Here is a 19,229-nt window from a genome sequence, read left to right as displayed (position 1 = left end):
GAAAGCTTCCTAGAAATGAATCATCTTGATTTTTGGAAACCAGTTCTAAGTTGCAAGCTTGCTTGCAGATTCTCTGGATGTTCATGTATGCTCAATGTGCTCATTTGAAGAGAAAAAAGAGCAGGTGCTGATAGTTTTTAGGCTGCAGTAGCAATTTTCTGAACAAGGTTACAAATCACATGTTTTCATAGGAATTCTTAGTGTGTGCAATCAGTGTCCACTTCCCAAAGTGCTTCCCATGTTCTGGCACCTCTCTGGTATGAATGCCTGTCATGTGTGTAACCTTGCAGTGACTCTCAGGTGGGAAAATGCTCTGGTTTCCACTTAGTTCCTGAGATTTTGATGTACAGATGTTTAGGTGTCCTGCTGAAATACATGAAAGGAAACCTGGGGTGAAGAGAGTCAAAGCCTGGTCTCTGGAGACTGCTGATGGTTCCTTGTTCCTTTTTCTTAGCTTGCCTTCCCCTGCACCCAGTAGACTATTCAGTTAATACTTTAAACTCCCAATAGTTGACTTCCCAACCAGTAGTGGGGTTTTTTAATTGTTTTAGAAGTCTAGTGACAATGTGGGCACAAAGAACCAGTATATATAGTTTTTGTCAGTAATAAGACTTCTTGGTGTATGGTGTGCATGTAAGATAGTTTGGGTTTTTGCTTACTTGCAGGAGTTGGGATGTAGTGGAATCCCAGAGCTCTGGGGTATTTTCCTGTGGGCTGAGGAAACAGTGCCCTGAAGCACTGCCCAGTCTGTAGCTGCAGCATGGACATGTGGAAAACTGCTTGATAAGCCTCATGGAAATAGTAAATTCTATAGATAAGCCCTCAGTACCTCAGCATAATTTACCAGGGTTTGTTTTTCTTTCTGGATTTACAGAGATATGAAAAATGCTGTAATTGGAAACAACAAACAAAAAGCCAACTTGATTGTTTTGGGAGCAGTTCCAAGGTATGTCCTTTGCTACTCTCCTTTTCACTGATTCACAACAGCTCTGGAATAATGATCCTTCGATCACAGGCACTTTTTTGTTTTAACTTTGATTGTAGTTGACTGAATACTTTCTTTAATGTAACTGAGAGAGATATCTGTTAAACTCATGTATTACAGAACAGGCTGTTGAGTAATGCTTTTCATTTAGAATTTCATAGAATTCTCTAAAGTAGTCTTGGTGTTTTTATTGAACTTTATCAGCTCAGGAATAAAATCTATTTTTTTGACATTGATATTAATGATGGATGAAAGTGGTTGTATCTTAATCCTGTTCTTCAGCCAACTGCCTGGTGAGTTCATAACTGAAAATGTGTAAGGTTATGTTTAAGATTTAATTTCAAATATCGAAAAACATCTGAGATAATTTGCTTGTCTGCTCCACTTGCTTCAGAGGATTAAAACCCATTGATCATACTTTATTGTACCTTGCTGCTTCAGCTGATGTTAACATTTTCTGGACCCCGATTCCACTAGTACAAATTGAACATGTGACTTTAGCTTCTAGACTGCTCACTACAGCTTTCATTTCATCCCTCTTCTCCTCCAGCTTTCTTTCAGCCTCAGTTTGCAGCAATAGAGAATGAAAACCTTGAGCACTGCAGTCCTTGTGCTGTCAGTGTGGCACCCACCTGTATCTTTGTGCTTAAATGGCAACCAGGTCCCAATCTATTCTACCTCAGAGCTGCTGCTGCTGCCTTGTCAAAAATGCTTTTTATTTGCAGAGAGTATCTTCTCACTGACACTCTGAGTTTGTGCCAAGGCTGGCCCTTGAAATCCTTAGCAGGGGGGCCACCCCTGTACAAAACCTGCTGGATTTTCTTCCCTTTTGACCAGCTACAAACAGGTGAAGAGAAGACTTCACAGGAGATGAAAAGATGAAAATGGGCATTTGTTGAAGATGATGAGAAATTTAAGGAATTTCTATCATCAACAGGTCTTAAAGAGTTTTTGCAAGTCCTGCTGATTCACCTTCCAAATCTAGAATCTGCCTGTTCTTACATTTTGTAGGACTTCTGTTCCATCAGTTACCTGCTTTTTGCTGCTGCTTGTTTTGTGCCCAGTAAGGAAAATGCAAAAGTGCTTTTTTCTTCATTACTGTTAATGCTTTCTGGCTGCCCAGGTGAATTATACAGTTAATCTACAACTGCAGAGGAATGCCTGGCCCTGGGAAATGTTAAAAAGTGAACTATCACACTTGTCCTCTCTTCAGGACAAGTTATTCTCAAATGATTGGAATTTTCTTCAGAGATCCTGAGAAAAGGCTCTTCAGACTGAAGGACTAGCTGAAATACACTGAGTTATTGTAACCAAGGGTGATCCTCCCTGGCTGTAACCTGACATCATCTACTCCCAATTGCATTTCTGAAGGCTTTACAATTTCCTCAAGGTGTTGCAGACAGACTTCTCTAGATTATAAATGTTTGGATTAGAGAACTCCTCTGGTTGTTCTCTGTCAAGGAGGTGGGAATCCTTTGGCTCTTTTGATGTACCTTCTAATCAGTGAAGCTGGTGGAGTACAGGGGCCTGGGGAATTGCAGTCTGCAAAGCCAAGCCTCTCCCTCAGTGAGGAGAGGAATAACCAACATGACATGCTTTGGTTTAAGTCTTTAGGAACAGTTTTCTTTTCACAGAGTTCAGTTGCAGGCTCCCACGGGAAGTTGATTCTCTTCTATAATGGGAATTGTTAGAATTCTGCTGCAGCTTTGTCTTGTGGTTCAGCTTGTTTTTTACTCATTTCTTGCTTCTCTCTCCTTCCCCAACTATTCCTCTATCAAGCTTTCAGAAAATACTCTTTAGACCCAAGGAACCCCTTCAGACCTGTCACTCAGTGGAGAAGAATACAGTATCTTCAAATATTAGACCAGACTCATCGGGGGTTTGGAAACAAGTCTAGAAGTATCTTTTGTTTGAAATCGGGCCAAATACTACTGGAATGTATGAAATAACCCTATTATTTTAAAATACTGCAAGGAAATGCAAAGTCCTTTGAAGATGTTCCTACAAAGGAAGCAATTGCTGTGGAAGAATGGTGGATCCCTGTCATTTCTGGACCAGTGGCCTCCTGAGAGCTGGCTCTTCAGTGGTGTCATCTTTGGAAAGGGACATGTATCAATACCTTAAATGAATTTTTATGGGCCCTTTAAAGTTCAGTCTGACCTGTGGTCATCTCTGGACTGCTTGTTCTGAAAAGGGTGCTAGGGAGAACAAAGTTGATTAAAGAAAGCTTGCAGAATTGCCGTGTCTGGAATTTAAAACTTGGAGGTGTTAAACCTGTACAGATGTGTGCACAGACTTGGCCCTGGATGTTCAGAATGGAAATAGCCAGTTTGTGTGTGGATTTTGTTTCCCAAGAAATGATTTTCTGTATCTCTTCCTAGAATCATAGAATTTCCATTCTCATGGAATGCTGGCCTTGGGCCCCTGTCAAGGCTGCAGAAATGTTACTTTTTGAAATTCTTGCATTTTAGTAGTATTCCTAGAAAATAGAATTTTTAAAGTTTAGAGGGGAAAAGTTATTTTAAGGCCAAGTTCTCTAAGTGGCAGACCAACTTAAAGCTAAGACACAACAGCATTGGCAGAAACAGTTTCCTACTTGTACTGTCCTTCAGCTTTTTTTTTCTTTCTGCCCCACATTAGTGCTAGCAGAGACCAAGAAATCCACAGTAATTGTTGGTGTGCCCCTTTACTGAGCAGTTTTATAAGAACAAATCCTGCAGCCTGTGTGTCTATCACCATGTCAGATATCTCTTTGGAGTCCAAGTTCAATATTTAATGCTTTCTCTCAGTTCCTTGTCCAGCCTAAATCTCAGGGAAATCATGGAATCATCAGTTCAAATGTAAATTGTTCTTTTCTAAGTCATCTTAACAGGGCTTCTGAACTAAGTGCTGTTCAGGCAGTAGCAGTCTGTAGTGCTGCTGGCTCCCAACCCTCTGAACTGTAAATGGCTCACAGAGGTGGAATTGGAGAAGAAAACCCTTGAGTGAAATGAGCAGGAGGAAGTTCCTGATCAGTCAGTGTTCCAGGTCTGTGGAGCAGCTCTTGGTACCCAGAGAGATGCAGCATTGCTGGTTTGCCATGCAGGCACCAGCAGGGCCCTTCAATCCTGGGATCGTTCCCTTCCTTCTTTCATGTGGGGATGGCAGAGCACAGGGAAGGCAATGTTAAATTCCAGTGAGCAGAGCAGAGCTCTCTCTGTCTTCCTGTTTGTTGTGGTTAGCTGTTGAAGCTCTGTTCTGTGTGATTTTGACAAAAACCCTTACCTGAATGAAGTTACTGCTGATCTAATTATTGCTGAGAGTTCAGCATTTAAAGTCCAATCCACTTCATTAAGAGCTTCAGTTATTCCTTTGCTCCAAAATTAATAATTAATTCCTTTGCTACAAAATTAATACAATTAAGATTTGATTAAATCAAATCTTAGTCCTAACCACTCAGGGCCTTTAACAGAATCACTAAATCATTCTTGTCACTTACTGAAAATGATTTTCTAACTTCAGCTGATTGTTCCCCTATCACATAAAGTCAGTTATTTGGCATTGTAAGGTGGTAGTGCACTCCTTCCCAAAGCTTTCTCTAGGTAGGTGCACCTCCAAGAATTTGGTGTAGCTAATTTTCACCTTTCCCTGGCATTTATCAGTGATTCTGTTTAACTGTTGAGTTTTTAAATTTTTAAAATTTCTTTGGAGTACATTTTAAAGGCCATGTAGAAGAGCTGAAGGACTCTTCCATTCCATCACTTGAATTTTGAGTTCTGCACAGCAGACTGTTAGGTTGCCTATGGAAGTGAAAACTAGTAAGAATTTATTGGGATTTTAAATTGTTTCTAGGGCTGTAAACACACCAACATGACATTTTATGTTTTGATTTATTGTTAAACATAATCAAATTCCTTCAGGCAGTATTCTTTTAGAATAATTCTTTTGCCAAAAGAATAAAAGATTGCTGCTTTGGTAACTGTGTAACCTGGTAAAAAAGGTGAGCAAGGAAATGCTTTAGGTGGCTGTGCCCCTGGCAGTGCAGCTGAGGTGCCAGGTTGGTGTAACAGAGCTCCTCTCTCAGAACCGCCCTCGGTGCTTCTGACCATGTCCTACCTCCACTTCTTGTCCTGTGTTTGCATTGAGACCTGCCTCAGCTCAATCATCACACAAAACTAACTCTCACAAAAAGCAGGTCTTGTTCTGTGGAGTTAAAAACGAGACAGATGAGCAGAGAATGGGGAGAGCAGGACTTGCCCTACAGCAGTGGAGAAATGTGCCTTGAAATGCTGAGGGGCTGCTGGGGTGGCAGTGCTGTGGATCTCCATCAGTGGGAGCTGGAAAATTGACCAGGACAGCCACTTCAAATGGTTCCATGTCTGATCCTGCCTCAGAGCAAAGCCTGAGGATGTGTCAGAGCTCCTCCTGCCTCCAGTGCTCCTCTGTGCCCAGCTGGTTGCCCTGGTGCCTGCAGGAGCTGAGGGCTGGCCTCTGCTGGGGCTGTCAGGAACTGTGCTGTTATCAGGTCTGCACGTCCTCTGGGACCTTCCTTGTCCCTGGCCTGTTCCCAGCTTGCTTCCAGGAACTCCCTGCACTTGGACTCAGTACTGTGAGGTCTGTCATGCACATTAGGGAGTGTTTAGTCCAAACTTCTTGGAAGTCCTTAAGAGGTCAGGACACAATTGTTTCCTGATGCCTTGTTCTGTTCTTTGTGCAGTTTGCATTGGGATTTTCTGTCATGCACCCCTCAGGATAGGGATCTGTGCACATTTTGCTGTCTTAGGGGAAGGAGCTTCACCTGCCTTGCTGGTGTTTTCCAAGGCTTGCTTTGCTCTAGGGTGGTGAAAGAGTGGGGAGCAGAGGCTCTCCTGTGGTTGTGCTTTGCTTTTCTTCAAATCAAGTCAGGAGTCAGGACCTGATTGCATAATTAGACATCTCTTAATGAGGAATAACTCTCTCCACAAGGATGATGTATATAACTGGAGCAAGGTATTCTTCTAACCCAGCTGTGGAGTACAGGTGAGTCAAGGCAAACATTTGCAGTCAGCAGAATTGTGTGAAAGCTGTTGTTTAGAAGCTATACAACCCTGTACCTGTGAAGTGCCTGTTCTGATAGCAAAAAGAAGGATGTTAATACAAGATGTATTCCCAATGCCACCTTTTCTATTGTGTATTTTTATAATTTTAAGTTTCAAGTTTAAAAATATCACGTAGGAGGTAGCTTTGTGATACCTCGTGTTACTTCTTCTTAAGGAGCTGGAAGAATCAAATCTGTACAAAATCACTCAAAAATGTGTTCTTGATATCCTCTTTTATGTGCTGATGCAGGATGTTGGCTGGTGATACCAAACTCAGTGAGACTGTAGTGTAATCTTTTTATATACAATGGAGAATTTCAAACTGCAGGTGAATGGGAAGTAAAAACAGCTTGATTTTTGGTATAAAGTCACTTGATATCCTCAGACAAACACCTTTTAGAGTTGGTTTGTCTTAATGAACAGTTGTGGTTCAGATGGTGATCATAAGCTGGCTGATATTCTTAATCAGACAGGAATTTCTGGAAGATTTAGAATAAAGTTTGAATGTGTTTTATCAAAGTCAATGGAATGAACAGTCCAATGGTGAACATAGGAATAAGACGTCAGTCTTGAAAAAGTGATAAGATGGTTGAAGCAAGACCAGGTGAAGATGCTGCTTTGTGTAATGCCTATTAACACACTTTTTGTGGAACAAAAGGCTTTTGTAATCTCAAAAATAGTCTTAAACTGAACCAGTGTAATTCACTGTGGAAGTTAAAAAGTGAGTGCTGTTGGTGTAAATTTATCTCTGGTTCCAGGGGCTGTGTGTTCCTATTTTGGTATAAATGGCTGTAAAGAAAGGATGTATTTACCTTTTGCTGAGCGGGTCATGGAATGGGCTTAGGGCAAAACATTGGAATAAATTCAGCTCAGACTGGAGATGTGACAGTGGTGATGCACTGGGATGGAGGGTTTGGATCTAGGAACCAAGAGGAGAGGCTGTGCTGCAGCCACCTCAGGAGCCTTCACTTGGAAGGGGGTGTGTGAGCACCTCGAGGGAGCTGGGAGCAGCAGGCTGGGAACCAGGACAGGGACCCATGGAGTGCTGGGGGAATATTCCTGCTGTAAACAGGGCTCCAGGGGAGGAGCCAGGGCTGTTTCCAAGTGAAACATCATTGAAGAGGAAGGGGAGGGAAAACGTGATTGTAGTCATGAAAAATGTGGAGTTTCAAATGCAGACCTCATGCAGCTCAGTAGATATTGGAACTCTCCAAAGTTGGATTTAGTTACATGAAGGATCAGACTGGCTGCAGCTTTTGTGGTGTATATAGAACAGCTCATGGAATATTAATGTTAGTGAGGATGTCTAAGCATTGGGATAAATTGCTAGAGCTGCAAGCTGAGACTCCTTGTTTTACTCCCAAGGGAAAAGCTCTCTGTGCAGCCGCTTCCCTACTTATACACTGCATACTGCTCAACTTGGCTCTTTTAGAAAACTGGGCACTGTGTGAAATATTTCAGAAGCAGTTATCCTTGCTTTGTAGGGCTTTTTAGGAAGTAGAGTTAGCCTAGGTCTCTTGGTTCCAGCCTCTGGAGATATGGAATTACCATTGCTTCCAGAAGAGAAACTGGCATTCACTCCAGGATAAATTTCTGTGTCAAGCAGTCATAAAAATCACTCATTTTTGAGTCTTCTTGTGTAAGAATCTACAGCTATTTAATTTGTCACTTTAGATATTATTATGCAGAAATTATTGTGAAGGCTTTTAAAATTGTACTTGGTTCTGTCTTTGGGAAGTTCTGTGGAAAGGGATTGCTTCTTGTTATGTCTGAAAAGTAGTGCTTTTTAGCACTAAAAAGAACAGATTGAAAAAAAAAGTTGGTGTTCCTGCCTTGTTTGAGCTATTTTCAATACATTCATTCCATTCACTATTTGGAGTTGACTCTCACTGGGACTTCCAGCATGTTCAGAGGTCACCTCTACGCGTGCAGTGACTTTTTATTCCATGTTCTGTCAGCCAGCAGGGGTAACTCAGCTCAGCAGTGCTTTCATCTCTGTGTTCATCACGGGGCTTTTCCAGGGAAGAGCTTTTGGGCCTTCTTGCAATGGACTCGAGTGCAAGCATCTTCCAAGGCAGAATAAGATAGAATAATCCCACAAATAGTGTATTCATCCCCTTTGCAAGGGGGCTGGTAATAAAAGTTCAGCTAAGCATGACTCAATTAAAGCTCTTATTTATTAACATACTTTGATAAAAGATGTCTTAAGCTTCACAGCACTCACTGTTATCCTGGGCTCTTCCTCCACGTGCCTGCCTGTGGGGTTTGAGGAGGTGCTGAGTCTCATCTCCTTGCCAGGTGTTTCAGGAACTTAAAAAATTTTTGTGACAACTTGTGAATGGGCTGGAATGTGAAAAAGGACATTCCTGTTCTTTGTAACTGTGAGGTTGGTGCTCAGACTGGATTGGGAGGTTTAAATCATGCACATGAGTGTTATGGTGTGGAACTCTGGTGCATCACACCCAGCTCAGTCATCATCAAAGGAAAGAGAAAGGGGAGCTGAGTCTCTTCCTTGCTAAGCCACTGGAGTTCTCTTTTATTCAGCAGCTGCTTCCTTAGGAAGTTTTCTACTTTAAAATAATCAAAGGTTTTCCCAGGTGTGTATCATGCCTCCAGTTGACCTCATTTCTGTTTCTTGGCATGGTTGTTCCTGGAGTCCATTGGAGTGTCTCTCTGGATGGATTTCCTGTCCTTCCTCATTTCCTGGATATCATTCCTGACACTTGAGAAAAAACACCTTCATCACTTAATTGCCTTTAGAAGGGCAGAAGTTGTATTTTATATAAATGTAAGTGGAAAATATCTGAAGAAGCCCTATAGAAGTTTGAAAAAAATCCAAATACTGCATTTTAAATCAGTGGAAAATGCTTGTGAAGATGTAAGGTCCTTCCATTGGGTTTATTTAATTTCCTGTTTGTTGTAATGAGCTTTACTGCAGGACCACAGGCTGAAGAGTGTCAACAAGAACATCAGTACCTTTGGACAACCTTTTGCTGTGTATCTGTGCTTTTGTTTTCCCCTGAAGCACACAAAGGTGTGTTGTGGTGCTTCTAGCACAGCCTTGTTCCAGTATTTCTGCTACTTTGGAATCCACAGGCTGTCTGATCAGGGACAAGGCTGCAGATCAGGGATCCAGGTTATGCAGAGACACTGTGTTCTTAGGACTTGTGAACTATGAACAACTACCTTAATCATATTTTTAAGTTTCCAAAATCCAAATTACAATCTGCCCTTCTGTCCCCTGCATATAAATGCCATTTTTCTTCTTTTTTATCCTGATGATGTTAATGTAAAGGAGGAATGCATTACAACTTTGCTGAATTTGTCTAGGCTAGAGCTTGGGAACAACAAACCAGTGCAGGATGTTCCCATGGACAATAGAAGGATGTGGATCTTTGTCTTTAATGCTTGACAGTACTTTATTAATTAAGTTTTATCTTTAGTGACTATATGGATTCTCCTCACTTGAAACTTTTTGTAATTTTATAGTTTGTCATCATAGAAGTACCTAATTTTCAATGTTACGTGGTGTCAGTTCTGTCTTTTAAAGACAGAAATAGAAAATATTACAATATGCATGTCTAGCTCTGTGGAACACCTGATCTGAACCTCAGACTTATTTTAAAGATGTAGAAAAGGATATTATTAGTATTTCAGAAACTTATTGTATGTAAAATGGGAACTCAAATTTTGATCTCCACTAATTATAAAGTTTAGGTAAGACTTTCTATTTTAAGCATGTTAGACTTGAGATTGTAGTCAATGTGTTTAATTTTTGCTCTTTAAGAGAAGCAGAACTGTAACATTTGTTCCACGTGTGGGGTGTTAATAGGAAAGAAAATACCAATTACTTTCCTTGGAAGAGAAAAGCCTTCAGAATTTCATGTGCTTTTGAATTTTTTAAAAATCCTTTTGGGGAAAAAAGTCTTTTTAGGACATGATATTGGGGGGTTGGAGCGTGTCCAGGGAAGGGAATGGAGCTGGGGAAGGGGCTGGAGCACCAGGAGCAGCTGGGGGGGCTCAGCCTGGAGCAAAGGAGGCTCAGGGGGGCCCTTCTGGCTCTGCACAACTCCTGACAGGAGGGGACAGCTGGGGGAGAAGGGAACAGGGACAGGAGGAGAGGGAACAGCCTCAAGCTGGGCCAGGAAGGTTCAGGTTGGATATTGGGAAAATTCCTCCTGGAAAAGCTTGCCCAGCCCTGGCACAGCTGTCTGGGGCACTGGTGGTGGAGTCCCCATCCCTGCAGGGGTTTAAAAGTTTGTGGATGTGGCATCTGGGACATGGGGCAGTGGTGGCCTTGGCAGTGCTGGGTTAATGGTTGGACTTGATGATCTGAGAGGACTTTTCTAACTTTAATGATTCTGTGGTTCTGTGACTGAACATTTCTGCATACAAGCAGCAGATTATTTGTTGAAGGCCTTGATAATGAAGAGAAGGCCATTGATGTGGTCTGTACAGGGAAGACATAGAACAGGTCTTCTGGACTTTCTAGTGAAAACAGAAGGAAATACTCTTGCATTTCTGAATTTCTAAATTGGCCTCTAGGTTATTGAAAGTTATTTTTAAAAAGGTTATTGCTACTGACATGTTTTAATTAGTAATTAGATCAATATTTACCAACACATACAGCAGAGGAGTCAGCCAGGGTTAGAACAGTAGATGAGATTGTGCTTTCTACATAGGAGCTCAATATTATCTTCTTTTCCAGGATGAATTTTAGCCAGGATCTCTCAGTACATTTGTACATGACCTCAGAAGCTTTTGTTTCTTGTCATTACCTAATCTAGACAGCAGAGAAAAAAAAAATCATCTGTCTGTAAAGAAGTAATAGTAGTGCAAAGTTACCTGATTCCACAGGATTGAGGGAGTGCTGTTTTTCCTTGGTGATGATTTTGCATACCACTGATTATGTATTTTGCTTCTTGGTACTGTAGAAAGAGCCCAAATTGATTGGGACCCAAATGACACCATTGGCAAGATATGCTTTAGGCTTGAAGTGATCCTGTTTAGCTCCAATACAGCTGCCTTTCTGCACATACAACTTTCCTGGGCTTTCTTTGTTTATGTGATCATTTCTCAGTGTTCCAAACTCAGATTACCCTCAGCCCACCCCATGCTTGTGCTTGGTGATGGAGTTACTTTGCAGTTGTGACCCAGAAGAAATCACTGCCAAAGATAACCATCCCCACAATGGTAATCAAATCCCATCAGCCTCAAACTGCAAACTCATTTCCTTTAACTGAAATTTGGGATCTCCCTGTTATCCTGAAAGGCCCATCCTGGATGTGACAGTACCTTTTTAGAAAGAGCAATGGGATTTTTTCCTACACCAAGTAAAAGTTATGTAGGAACACACAGTGTGAAAAGGTTGTGAATGAAGTGTTACTCTACTCTTTTGCTCGGTCCTCATTTTTCTATTAAGGTTTTCATCCTCTTTACATAGCAGGATTCAGATTATTTTCTTTTAGAGTGAAATTTTCTCTTCCATATGAATTTTCCTCTAAAAATACTTGTGTTTGCAGGTTGCTGTATTTACTCCAGCAAGAGACCTCGAGCACAGAGCTGAGAACAGAATGTGCAGTGGTCCTGGGCAGCCTTGCCATGGGGACAGAGAACAATGTCAAATCCCTCCTAGACTGCCATATTATCCCAGCCTTATTGCAAGGTACTTCTTCCTTAATGGATCTGTGTCAGTAAATGCTCCTAAAGTACTGAAATAAACAAAGATACTGAGACTGAATGGTTGATGTGCCCATATTTACAGGATTGCTCTCGCCAGATTTGAAGTTTATTGAAGCTTGCCTGCGATGTCTCCGTACCATTTTCATCAGCCCTGTAACTCCAGAGGATCTGCTGTACACAGTAAGTTGTAAGCAGATTATTATGTCTTTTTAAAGGTTATGGAGAGGGTGGGAGTGAAAAATCTTGTTGTCTGGAGTAGTAATAAGGCCTTGTTTGAGCCAACAGCATTAGCACTTCTCACCTGCCTTTAAGGAATTTGGCATCTCTGCCATTTATGGCTGGTTTGATATCACCTGGTCACCAGGGTTAGCCCACTGATAAAGAGAATACCTACACGTCCAGACTTGTGTGCAATCTTAAGGAGAAAAAACTGTCTCTAAATGGTATTTAGATGTACTGTTATCAGAGCTATACTGGCAACAGTTACTTTCTGAAAGTTAGTTTTATCCAGCACTGTCTTCCCTTGCTCAGTTTTTGTACTTCCAGTGGAGGAGCTTCACCTCTAAAATGTCTCTGCTCTTAGTTGGTATATGTGTGATTTGCATTCAAGTGACAGGAGGATAGAAAATGTGCTTCTCCACTTGCTGTAGTCCTCAGTTTGTCCTGGAGATGTGCCAGCAGGGCTCTTGGTGCTGGCCCTGGCTGGGTGACTGGGCAGAGCCCTCTCTGAAGGCACTGCTGTCTCTGGGGTTTGCCCAAGCCCAGGCACTGCCTCTTATTGGGAAGGAGGGGCAAGGAGAGTTCAGCAGCTTCCTTTGTCCTGGTGTAAGGTGAGCCATGGAATGAAAGCTGTAGTGGACCAGCAATCTCTTCCTGCTTGGAAAATGGGAGCATTGCCTCAGTCTGGGCGGGGAGGGGGTCACAGAGCAGCTCCAGCTTCTCAGGGTAACCGGGCACAATGAGAACCACTCTGGTCCCACTCATTGGGAGCTGTTGTTTGCTGAGGAAGTCTTGATGCTTACAGAGAAGGGCACAGCTGGCCTCTCATGTCCTACTTTCTCTACAGTTTGGCTGTTAATAGTCAAAAGATTTTCTTCATGATTTTTTGTCTTGTTGTTATGCACTGCTGCAATATCTGTTTTGTTCTCTATTCATTTTTCCACTGAATTTTTACATTTTCATTCCAGACACAGGTAGGCGAACTCGTTATTTTCTATGGACTCAATCTTACCATACACCTGTTCTGAATTTCATCTGCCAGTTAGTCCATCTCAGAAAGTCAGCTTGCAATTAGTGTGTATAGACAATCAGCCAGCTTTGTCCTGCACTATTCACTTCCTTTTTTCCAGGTGTTTGGTGATTGTGCAGCATGGAAAATCTCAATGCATATTGTATGTGTGAACACCAAAGACACCTCTCCAGAGTGATCCAAGGGCTTCCTCTCTGTGTCTTTCTTTGGCTTCACTCCATGCTCCCAGATTCCCCCAAATCAGCCTCTAAGAGTTGATAAGTGCAGAGGCATCTGCTTCCTGCCCTCAGCATTCAGAGAGGGGTTTAAGATGACTATCTCCATTAACAATCCATATCTCTTCCTGGGGATCAGTGCTCAATAGGGACTTTTAATTGCTCCCTATCTGGAGGGTTTGATGTCTTGAAGATAGAGGAAGGGGTAGAGAAATGGATAGAAATGGGAAGGAACCAGCATTAGCATGAAAATAACCACTACCATGGGAACAATATGCCTGAGGACTGGATTTGGTGTTTGATGCTTTGCTTTCTCAGCTGCACAGCCATGACATCAACTGCTCCCCCAGTCCTTCTTCAGGCAAATGGGATGTCCTGGAATTAACCATAACTACAGGAAATGATCATTTAGTGAGGGCTCCTTGCTCCTTAGTTCACCTCTAAAACCCATTTTCCCATTTCCCATTCCAGTTAGACACCTCAAAGTTAAGTATTTTATGATTATGTTTAAAGTCCTATTTCTGCAAATCCTTTTTTTTCCCCTTCTCTTGTGGGAATACCCAAAGCCATGCTTTGAAAAGAGCTGAATACAGATCCTTTGATAAGATGCTTTTCTTATCTCTTGGAAGGTATAACCCAGCCCACACTGCTGCAAGCTGTGTTTCACAAGGCAGCAATTGAGACATTGGCTTTGCAATTAAAGGAGTAATTATGGGCCTAATGAACACTTCATGGTAGACATTCCAACAGTGAGAAAAAGAGGAAGAATTCAAAGTTCCCATTTAGCCACCCTGCTCCCTCTTTGTTTCTGGTGCCAGCAGCTCCGGGGAGACTGTCACCATCTCTGTTCAGCTGCAGCACTTGAAGGTCTCTCAAGTTCTGCCCTTTTCAGGTCCTGTTTTGAAAGGTAGGAGACCAAGTTTGTCAATGGCTTTTCATTCCAGCCCAGCAGTTCTGGAAAAAAACTTCTGGAAAGCTGTATCTTGAGTTGTGTCTAACATGGAAACTTTCCCAGAATTTTTTCTTGATTTGACTGCAGAGAGAGGATGCTCTCTCTCAAACCTTGGGCAGGACTGTTTCCAAGACAAGGTGTTGGGAGTTAGCTTAACATCTCCAAGAGTGCTGCAGTCATTCTAGAGGTTTCAGAAGACCTCTCAGTTAAAATCCAGGATATACAAGTGCTTTAAAGAATGCAGCTTAAAACATTCCTTTCTGTTTGTAACAAATGCACATTACCCACAGTAATGGGAATATTTCTCCTAGCAGAAGTGCTGGGTGTCAGAACTGCACCTTTGCTCTTGAACCTTTCCTTATGGACAGAAGCCTGAAGGATAAACTGCTGCCAGTTTGTGTGATTAATTCTGTTCAGTTCCAAGGATAAAATAGTTCTCGAGAGTTGGAAACATTTGGGCAGTTTCCTATAGAAACTTAGCGTTTGTACTGAGAAAATGTGCAGATCCATCCATTGAGCTGGATGGACACTGGGCTCTCAGAAAGGGCAGGGTTTTAGGGTCTGATGCTGAGCTGTGACACCAAGTTATATCCAGACCTGCTGTGCCAGAGGGACCCTTGTTAATGGAGGCTTCCTGCACAGGCAGGGTGCAGGCTTTGGTGCTGAGACCCATTTAGTGACCATGCTGCACTTGGAAATGAGGAATGACATGGAGTTCAGGGGGAGAGATCTGTTGAGGTGCAGACATGTGTTCAGACTTCTTTAAATTCCAAGATTATTGTGCATGCAAACCAGCCAGTTCACCATAGCTGGGTGTTTTGGCTTGCTGAGTAGATGGAAGCACTAAGGTAAATCCAGTTTGACTGAGTTCCTGTTACTTCAACTCCTGATACCTTATTGATAACAAAGGATTGGCAGAAAATGTTTCCAGCCCATGAAAGCATTCTGCATGTTTCCTGGCAGATGTTCTCAGTTGTGATTCTATTTTCCTTCCTCAGTGGGACCCAGATACAATTCCAGTGGGGGCTTGCTGTCTGTGGCTGCTGTGCTGGCCTTGCAGGAGGAGGTGCATTCCCTGCTGGGAATCCTGTCCTTACAGGAGTTTGGAGAGTGAAGGCACTGCAGCAGGATGAGACTCTGTCCTGTAGAGACAGTGAGGAATCAGTTTGAGAAGTCTCAGTCTTAAGAAATGATGAGTGAAAGGCATTCCTGCTTCCTGGGCAGGTTTGGGATGAAAAACCTGACGTCACCTGGTATTGGCCAGGCTTGGTAAAGGCAGGAGGCACACCTGAGAGGATCAGGATATCTTACAGTGATTAATAACCAGGTGTTTAATGAGCAATGAGCCTGCACTGCCAAGTGTGCACGTGCTCCACCACAGCTCAGTGATCCACAGTTCCTAAGGGAAGAATCTGGGTCAGCCTCTCATGCCTTATTCCTTCTTTCCTTCTGGGTGTTTGTGGTGGCTGAGCCAGGAGCAAGGCTGAATGTTCTCCAGTCCAAACTGCTTCCTAAAAATGAGAGTTGTAAAAGAAGCAAGTCTAGTTTATAGAGCTTGATTTCAAGTTATTTGGGTGGATAGAAGTATTTCAATTCTCTGACTTGGGGGAAAAGAAGAGCAACCCTCAATTAAAAAGAAATGTTTTAAGAATAGGTCTTTACAAAATTTGTGTTAGAAAGGAATATGAAGAAATTAGGTATTGGGATCCCAGCAGGTAGATGTAACTGTTATTTCTCTGAGTTCTGTTTGTATGGACAATAATTTTGTTACAATATATATGATATAGAGGTATTTGTCCTAAGTTGCCTGGAACCACTTTGTTAGGAGACAGCATTTTAATGCATTTGTTAATCTCAGTATTTTAACTATAGTTTGAGTGTAGACTCAATCTCACTAGGGTTGCTAGGAAGAGCCTTTGTTACTTAGATACCAATACTGACTAAAAGTGGAATTATGTAGCCTCACATTGACACCTAATCACTGTTTGCATTTAGTTGGAAGTCACTTATGTCCACACATCCCTTAGTTCTTTCTAGGTTCTTTTCTGATCAACATGCCAAAATTATTTTACAAGTTGGATATTTTAGCAAAATTGTAGAGTAGAATTAACAGTTTTCTTAAAAATACATTAAGGAAGCCCTCTTGGAATTTTCCAAGAGTTTTTAACCTTTTCATACTCACAACACTTCAGATTTGATGGAACATAATGAGAAGGTGTATAAAAAATGTCTATAAAGAATTGCTTCTTAAATGTATAGTCCAGAATATCTAATAATATACATTTTTGTGTATTGGCAGAATTTCAGGGGACTGTCACTGTGTTGTTTGCAAGGATTCATTAACTCTTATATCATATGTGCAGTGACATTGTTGGGGTGACAGTGACACCACAAGTACCCTGCCACAGTGTTTGGTGGCAGAACAGCCTCGTCTCATAAATGCTGCATGAAAAGGGTTTTCATAACCCAATACAAAAATCCTCCTATCCAGGAATTCACCACTGGGTCATGGTGCCACACTGGTCAGTAAAACACAAAACACCACGTGCCATTTCATTCCCATTTCTGTACCTCTATGTAGAGCTTCCCAGCAGTTTGAGGCTCAATTTCTGTCCACTTAGATCTTTACCAAAAATCTCCAATCTATAAACTGCAGCTGGAATGCTCCTGTGGTCAATGCTCCTGTGATCAATGCTGTTGGATTTTTAGGTGAAATGGACCATTGCACAAGGATGTCACTGGTGAGGATGTGAAATAAGTGTTTGTTGGTTTCTTCCCTGGTTTTAGATACAGATGGAGAGATGTTACCCATTCATCTGTGTGGATTAAAAAAGTTTAACTGAATAATTATTTTATTCAAAGATGTGCTGCTTTAATAGTTGCAGTTTGAATCCTTTGAAATAATGCAGGTTTCATAGTCAGGGATTTCCCTGCAGGAGATTTCAGGTCTTGCATCTTACAATTTGAAGCTCCTTTTTTAAAGCATTTCTGCCTGTGAATCCTGGTGTGTCTTTCTTCTCTTTTCCCTTTCCTCCTGGCTTCTTGATGGTCGTTTCTCAGGGGAACTTTGTACCTGAGCAGCCTCTTAGCACTGATTGTGATGTTGTGTTGTACACTGATGGGGCTTGATGCCTTCAGCTGCTGAAGATCTGCAGAAAAGGACAAGAATCTGTTTTAATGGGTCAAATGCATCAGAAGACAGAGGAATCCTGGGTGTGTTGTCAGTTGGTGTTGCTTTCACTCAGGGAAGTTGGGAGCAGGCAGCCCAGAAGAGGGTGTGGGGTCTCCCTCACTGGAGCTATTCCAGTCTGGAGTGCTGTGCCCTGTGCTCTGGGATGGCCCTGCTGGAGCAGGGAGGTGGGACCAGGTCACTGCTGGGCTCTTCCAGCCTCACCCATTCTGGGACTGAATCTCCTCTATTGCACTGCAAGCAAACCAGTCCCTTGCTGGCCTTTGGGTTCTGGGCTCTGTGTAAAGGCAGATCAGATGGAGCTGCTGTTGGCTAAACCCTGAAAATGTTGCTTGAAATGGGAGTCCCTTGGTCTTCCTATATAAGCATGAAATGACCATGGATATATGGCTGGTGTACCTGGGAGAAAGTAATTTATAAATAACTTTCTCTCTGTAGAATGCTGAGATGCCAAATGAGGCTGTTGCATGTTGATCCTTTCCAGTTGGTGAGAAACAAGCAGTAGAAACGAGTTTATGCTCAGTGTGTTTCTTGGCTCTCTTGTCCTATTGTTTTCTGTAGAGAATAGGAGGGCTGGATTGTCAGCAGCAAAGCTTCCTAAAATAAGTATGATAATTGTGTATATACATAAGTAAAAAATATTGAATAAATACTGCAAAGCTTTGTATAATCTCAAATATTTTTGCAAATAGGGGAGACTGACACATGTTTATTTTGACAATATTAAAAAACGTGGTGGGAAATTTCCCAGGTAGTTGGAAAGTAAAACTTCTCATAACCAGGGTGTCTGTGTGAAGATACAGTCACTGAACAGTCAGGCTGGTGCTGCTTTCAGTGCTCTCATAGGAGCTGAGGTGCAGGAAGGTTTTGCACTAATTTCAATTCACCTCTCTCTAAATCAGAGAGTTGTTAATTCATCATTGTGCAGATAAAACAGAGTCTTAGATTTTTGGGGCCAATATAGCACATGTGTTTTGGAAAGGAAGGGTCATTCAATCTTTCCCTTTGCTCAGCTCCCTTTATCTCATGGAAGTAATTTAGTTTATCCCTTTCCAAGCTAAAATACCCATTGTTTCTTTTAATATCACCATAGTTCCTGCCACTAAAATGTACTGGCAAAAGTAAGCAAAAGCTTTTGAACGTTATGGTTTTGAACCTCACCACAGAGATAAGTGACTGGATATGTTTGCAGAAGAGAACTTGCCACAGAATCAAGGAAAATTTTCAGTTGCAAGGGACTTTAAAGATATTCTCATTCCAACCCCCTGCCTTGGCTTAGGGAACCTCCCACTGAAGTATAAAGGTTTTCTTTTGCTGATTTATTTGGGATTCTCTGTCACCAGTGTCACACACACTGTCAGTGTCTATAGTGTGTGTTTGACTGCAAGACAAAGGACATGATGACTGCCCATGAACCAGTTCCAGGGGACTGTGCCCTGTCCATGATGGGCACATTTTAGTGTTCCCTCCCTGCTCCCCTGGACTCAGAGCTGGGAGAAGAGCTGAGTCAGCCACACTGGTGGGAAGAGAGCACTAAGACAACTCCTGGGCTAATCCCTGTCAGTGGCCATGTTTGATTTTGGAATGCTTCCCCCCCATTCTTTTATTGGTTTTGTCTCAAATATTTTGGAGGCAAATTGCAGAAGTTTTATTCCTGTTATTCCTATTTATTCCAATTGCACTGACCTTTTATTTATTTTCCATGGGGATTTGGCTCAGAGCTGTCACTCCTGCCTTCAGCTTTTAATCAACTGCTTTTAATGGTCTTGCTCTGTATCCATAAAAGTTTTGGTGGAAGGAAGAACACTGAGTGCAGAATCAGGAGTGCTACTTTAAGTAACAAACTGCAAAGAAGCTGTGCTGAAATCCAGTGTTAACACTCTTTTTTTTCTCCCTTGT

At 42.0% G+C, this 19,229-nt stretch overlaps 1 protein-coding gene across 4 annotated transcripts in view; it reads left to right on the top strand.

The window, feature by feature from the left end:
• Positions 1–19,229, top strand: part of ARMC8 (armadillo repeat containing 8) — a 62,920-nt gene that overhangs the window by 14,301 nt on the left and 29,390 nt on the right. For 3 of the 4 annotated variants that reach the window (XM_066556690.1, XM_066556689.1, XM_066556692.1), the window contains 3 exons: positions 875–946; positions 11,565–11,707; positions 11,807–11,904. In XM_066556690.1, coding sequence (XP_066412787.1) covers positions 875–946; positions 11,565–11,707; positions 11,807–11,904 — 313 coding nt within the window. The remainder of the gene's footprint in view (positions 1–874; positions 947–11,564; positions 11,708–11,806; positions 11,905–19,229) is intronic. The other variant, XM_066556691.1, reaches the window with a different exon arrangement.

Source organism: Molothrus aeneus, chromosome 10 (assembly GCF_037042795.1).
Source record: "Molothrus aeneus isolate 106 chromosome 10, BPBGC_Maene_1.0, whole genome shotgun sequence".
Classification (NCBI taxonomy): domain Eukaryota; kingdom Metazoa; phylum Chordata; class Aves; order Passeriformes; family Icteridae; genus Molothrus; species Molothrus aeneus.
The sequence above is the reverse complement of the archived record's forward strand: the minus strand, read 5'-3'. Positions and strand labels throughout refer to the sequence as shown.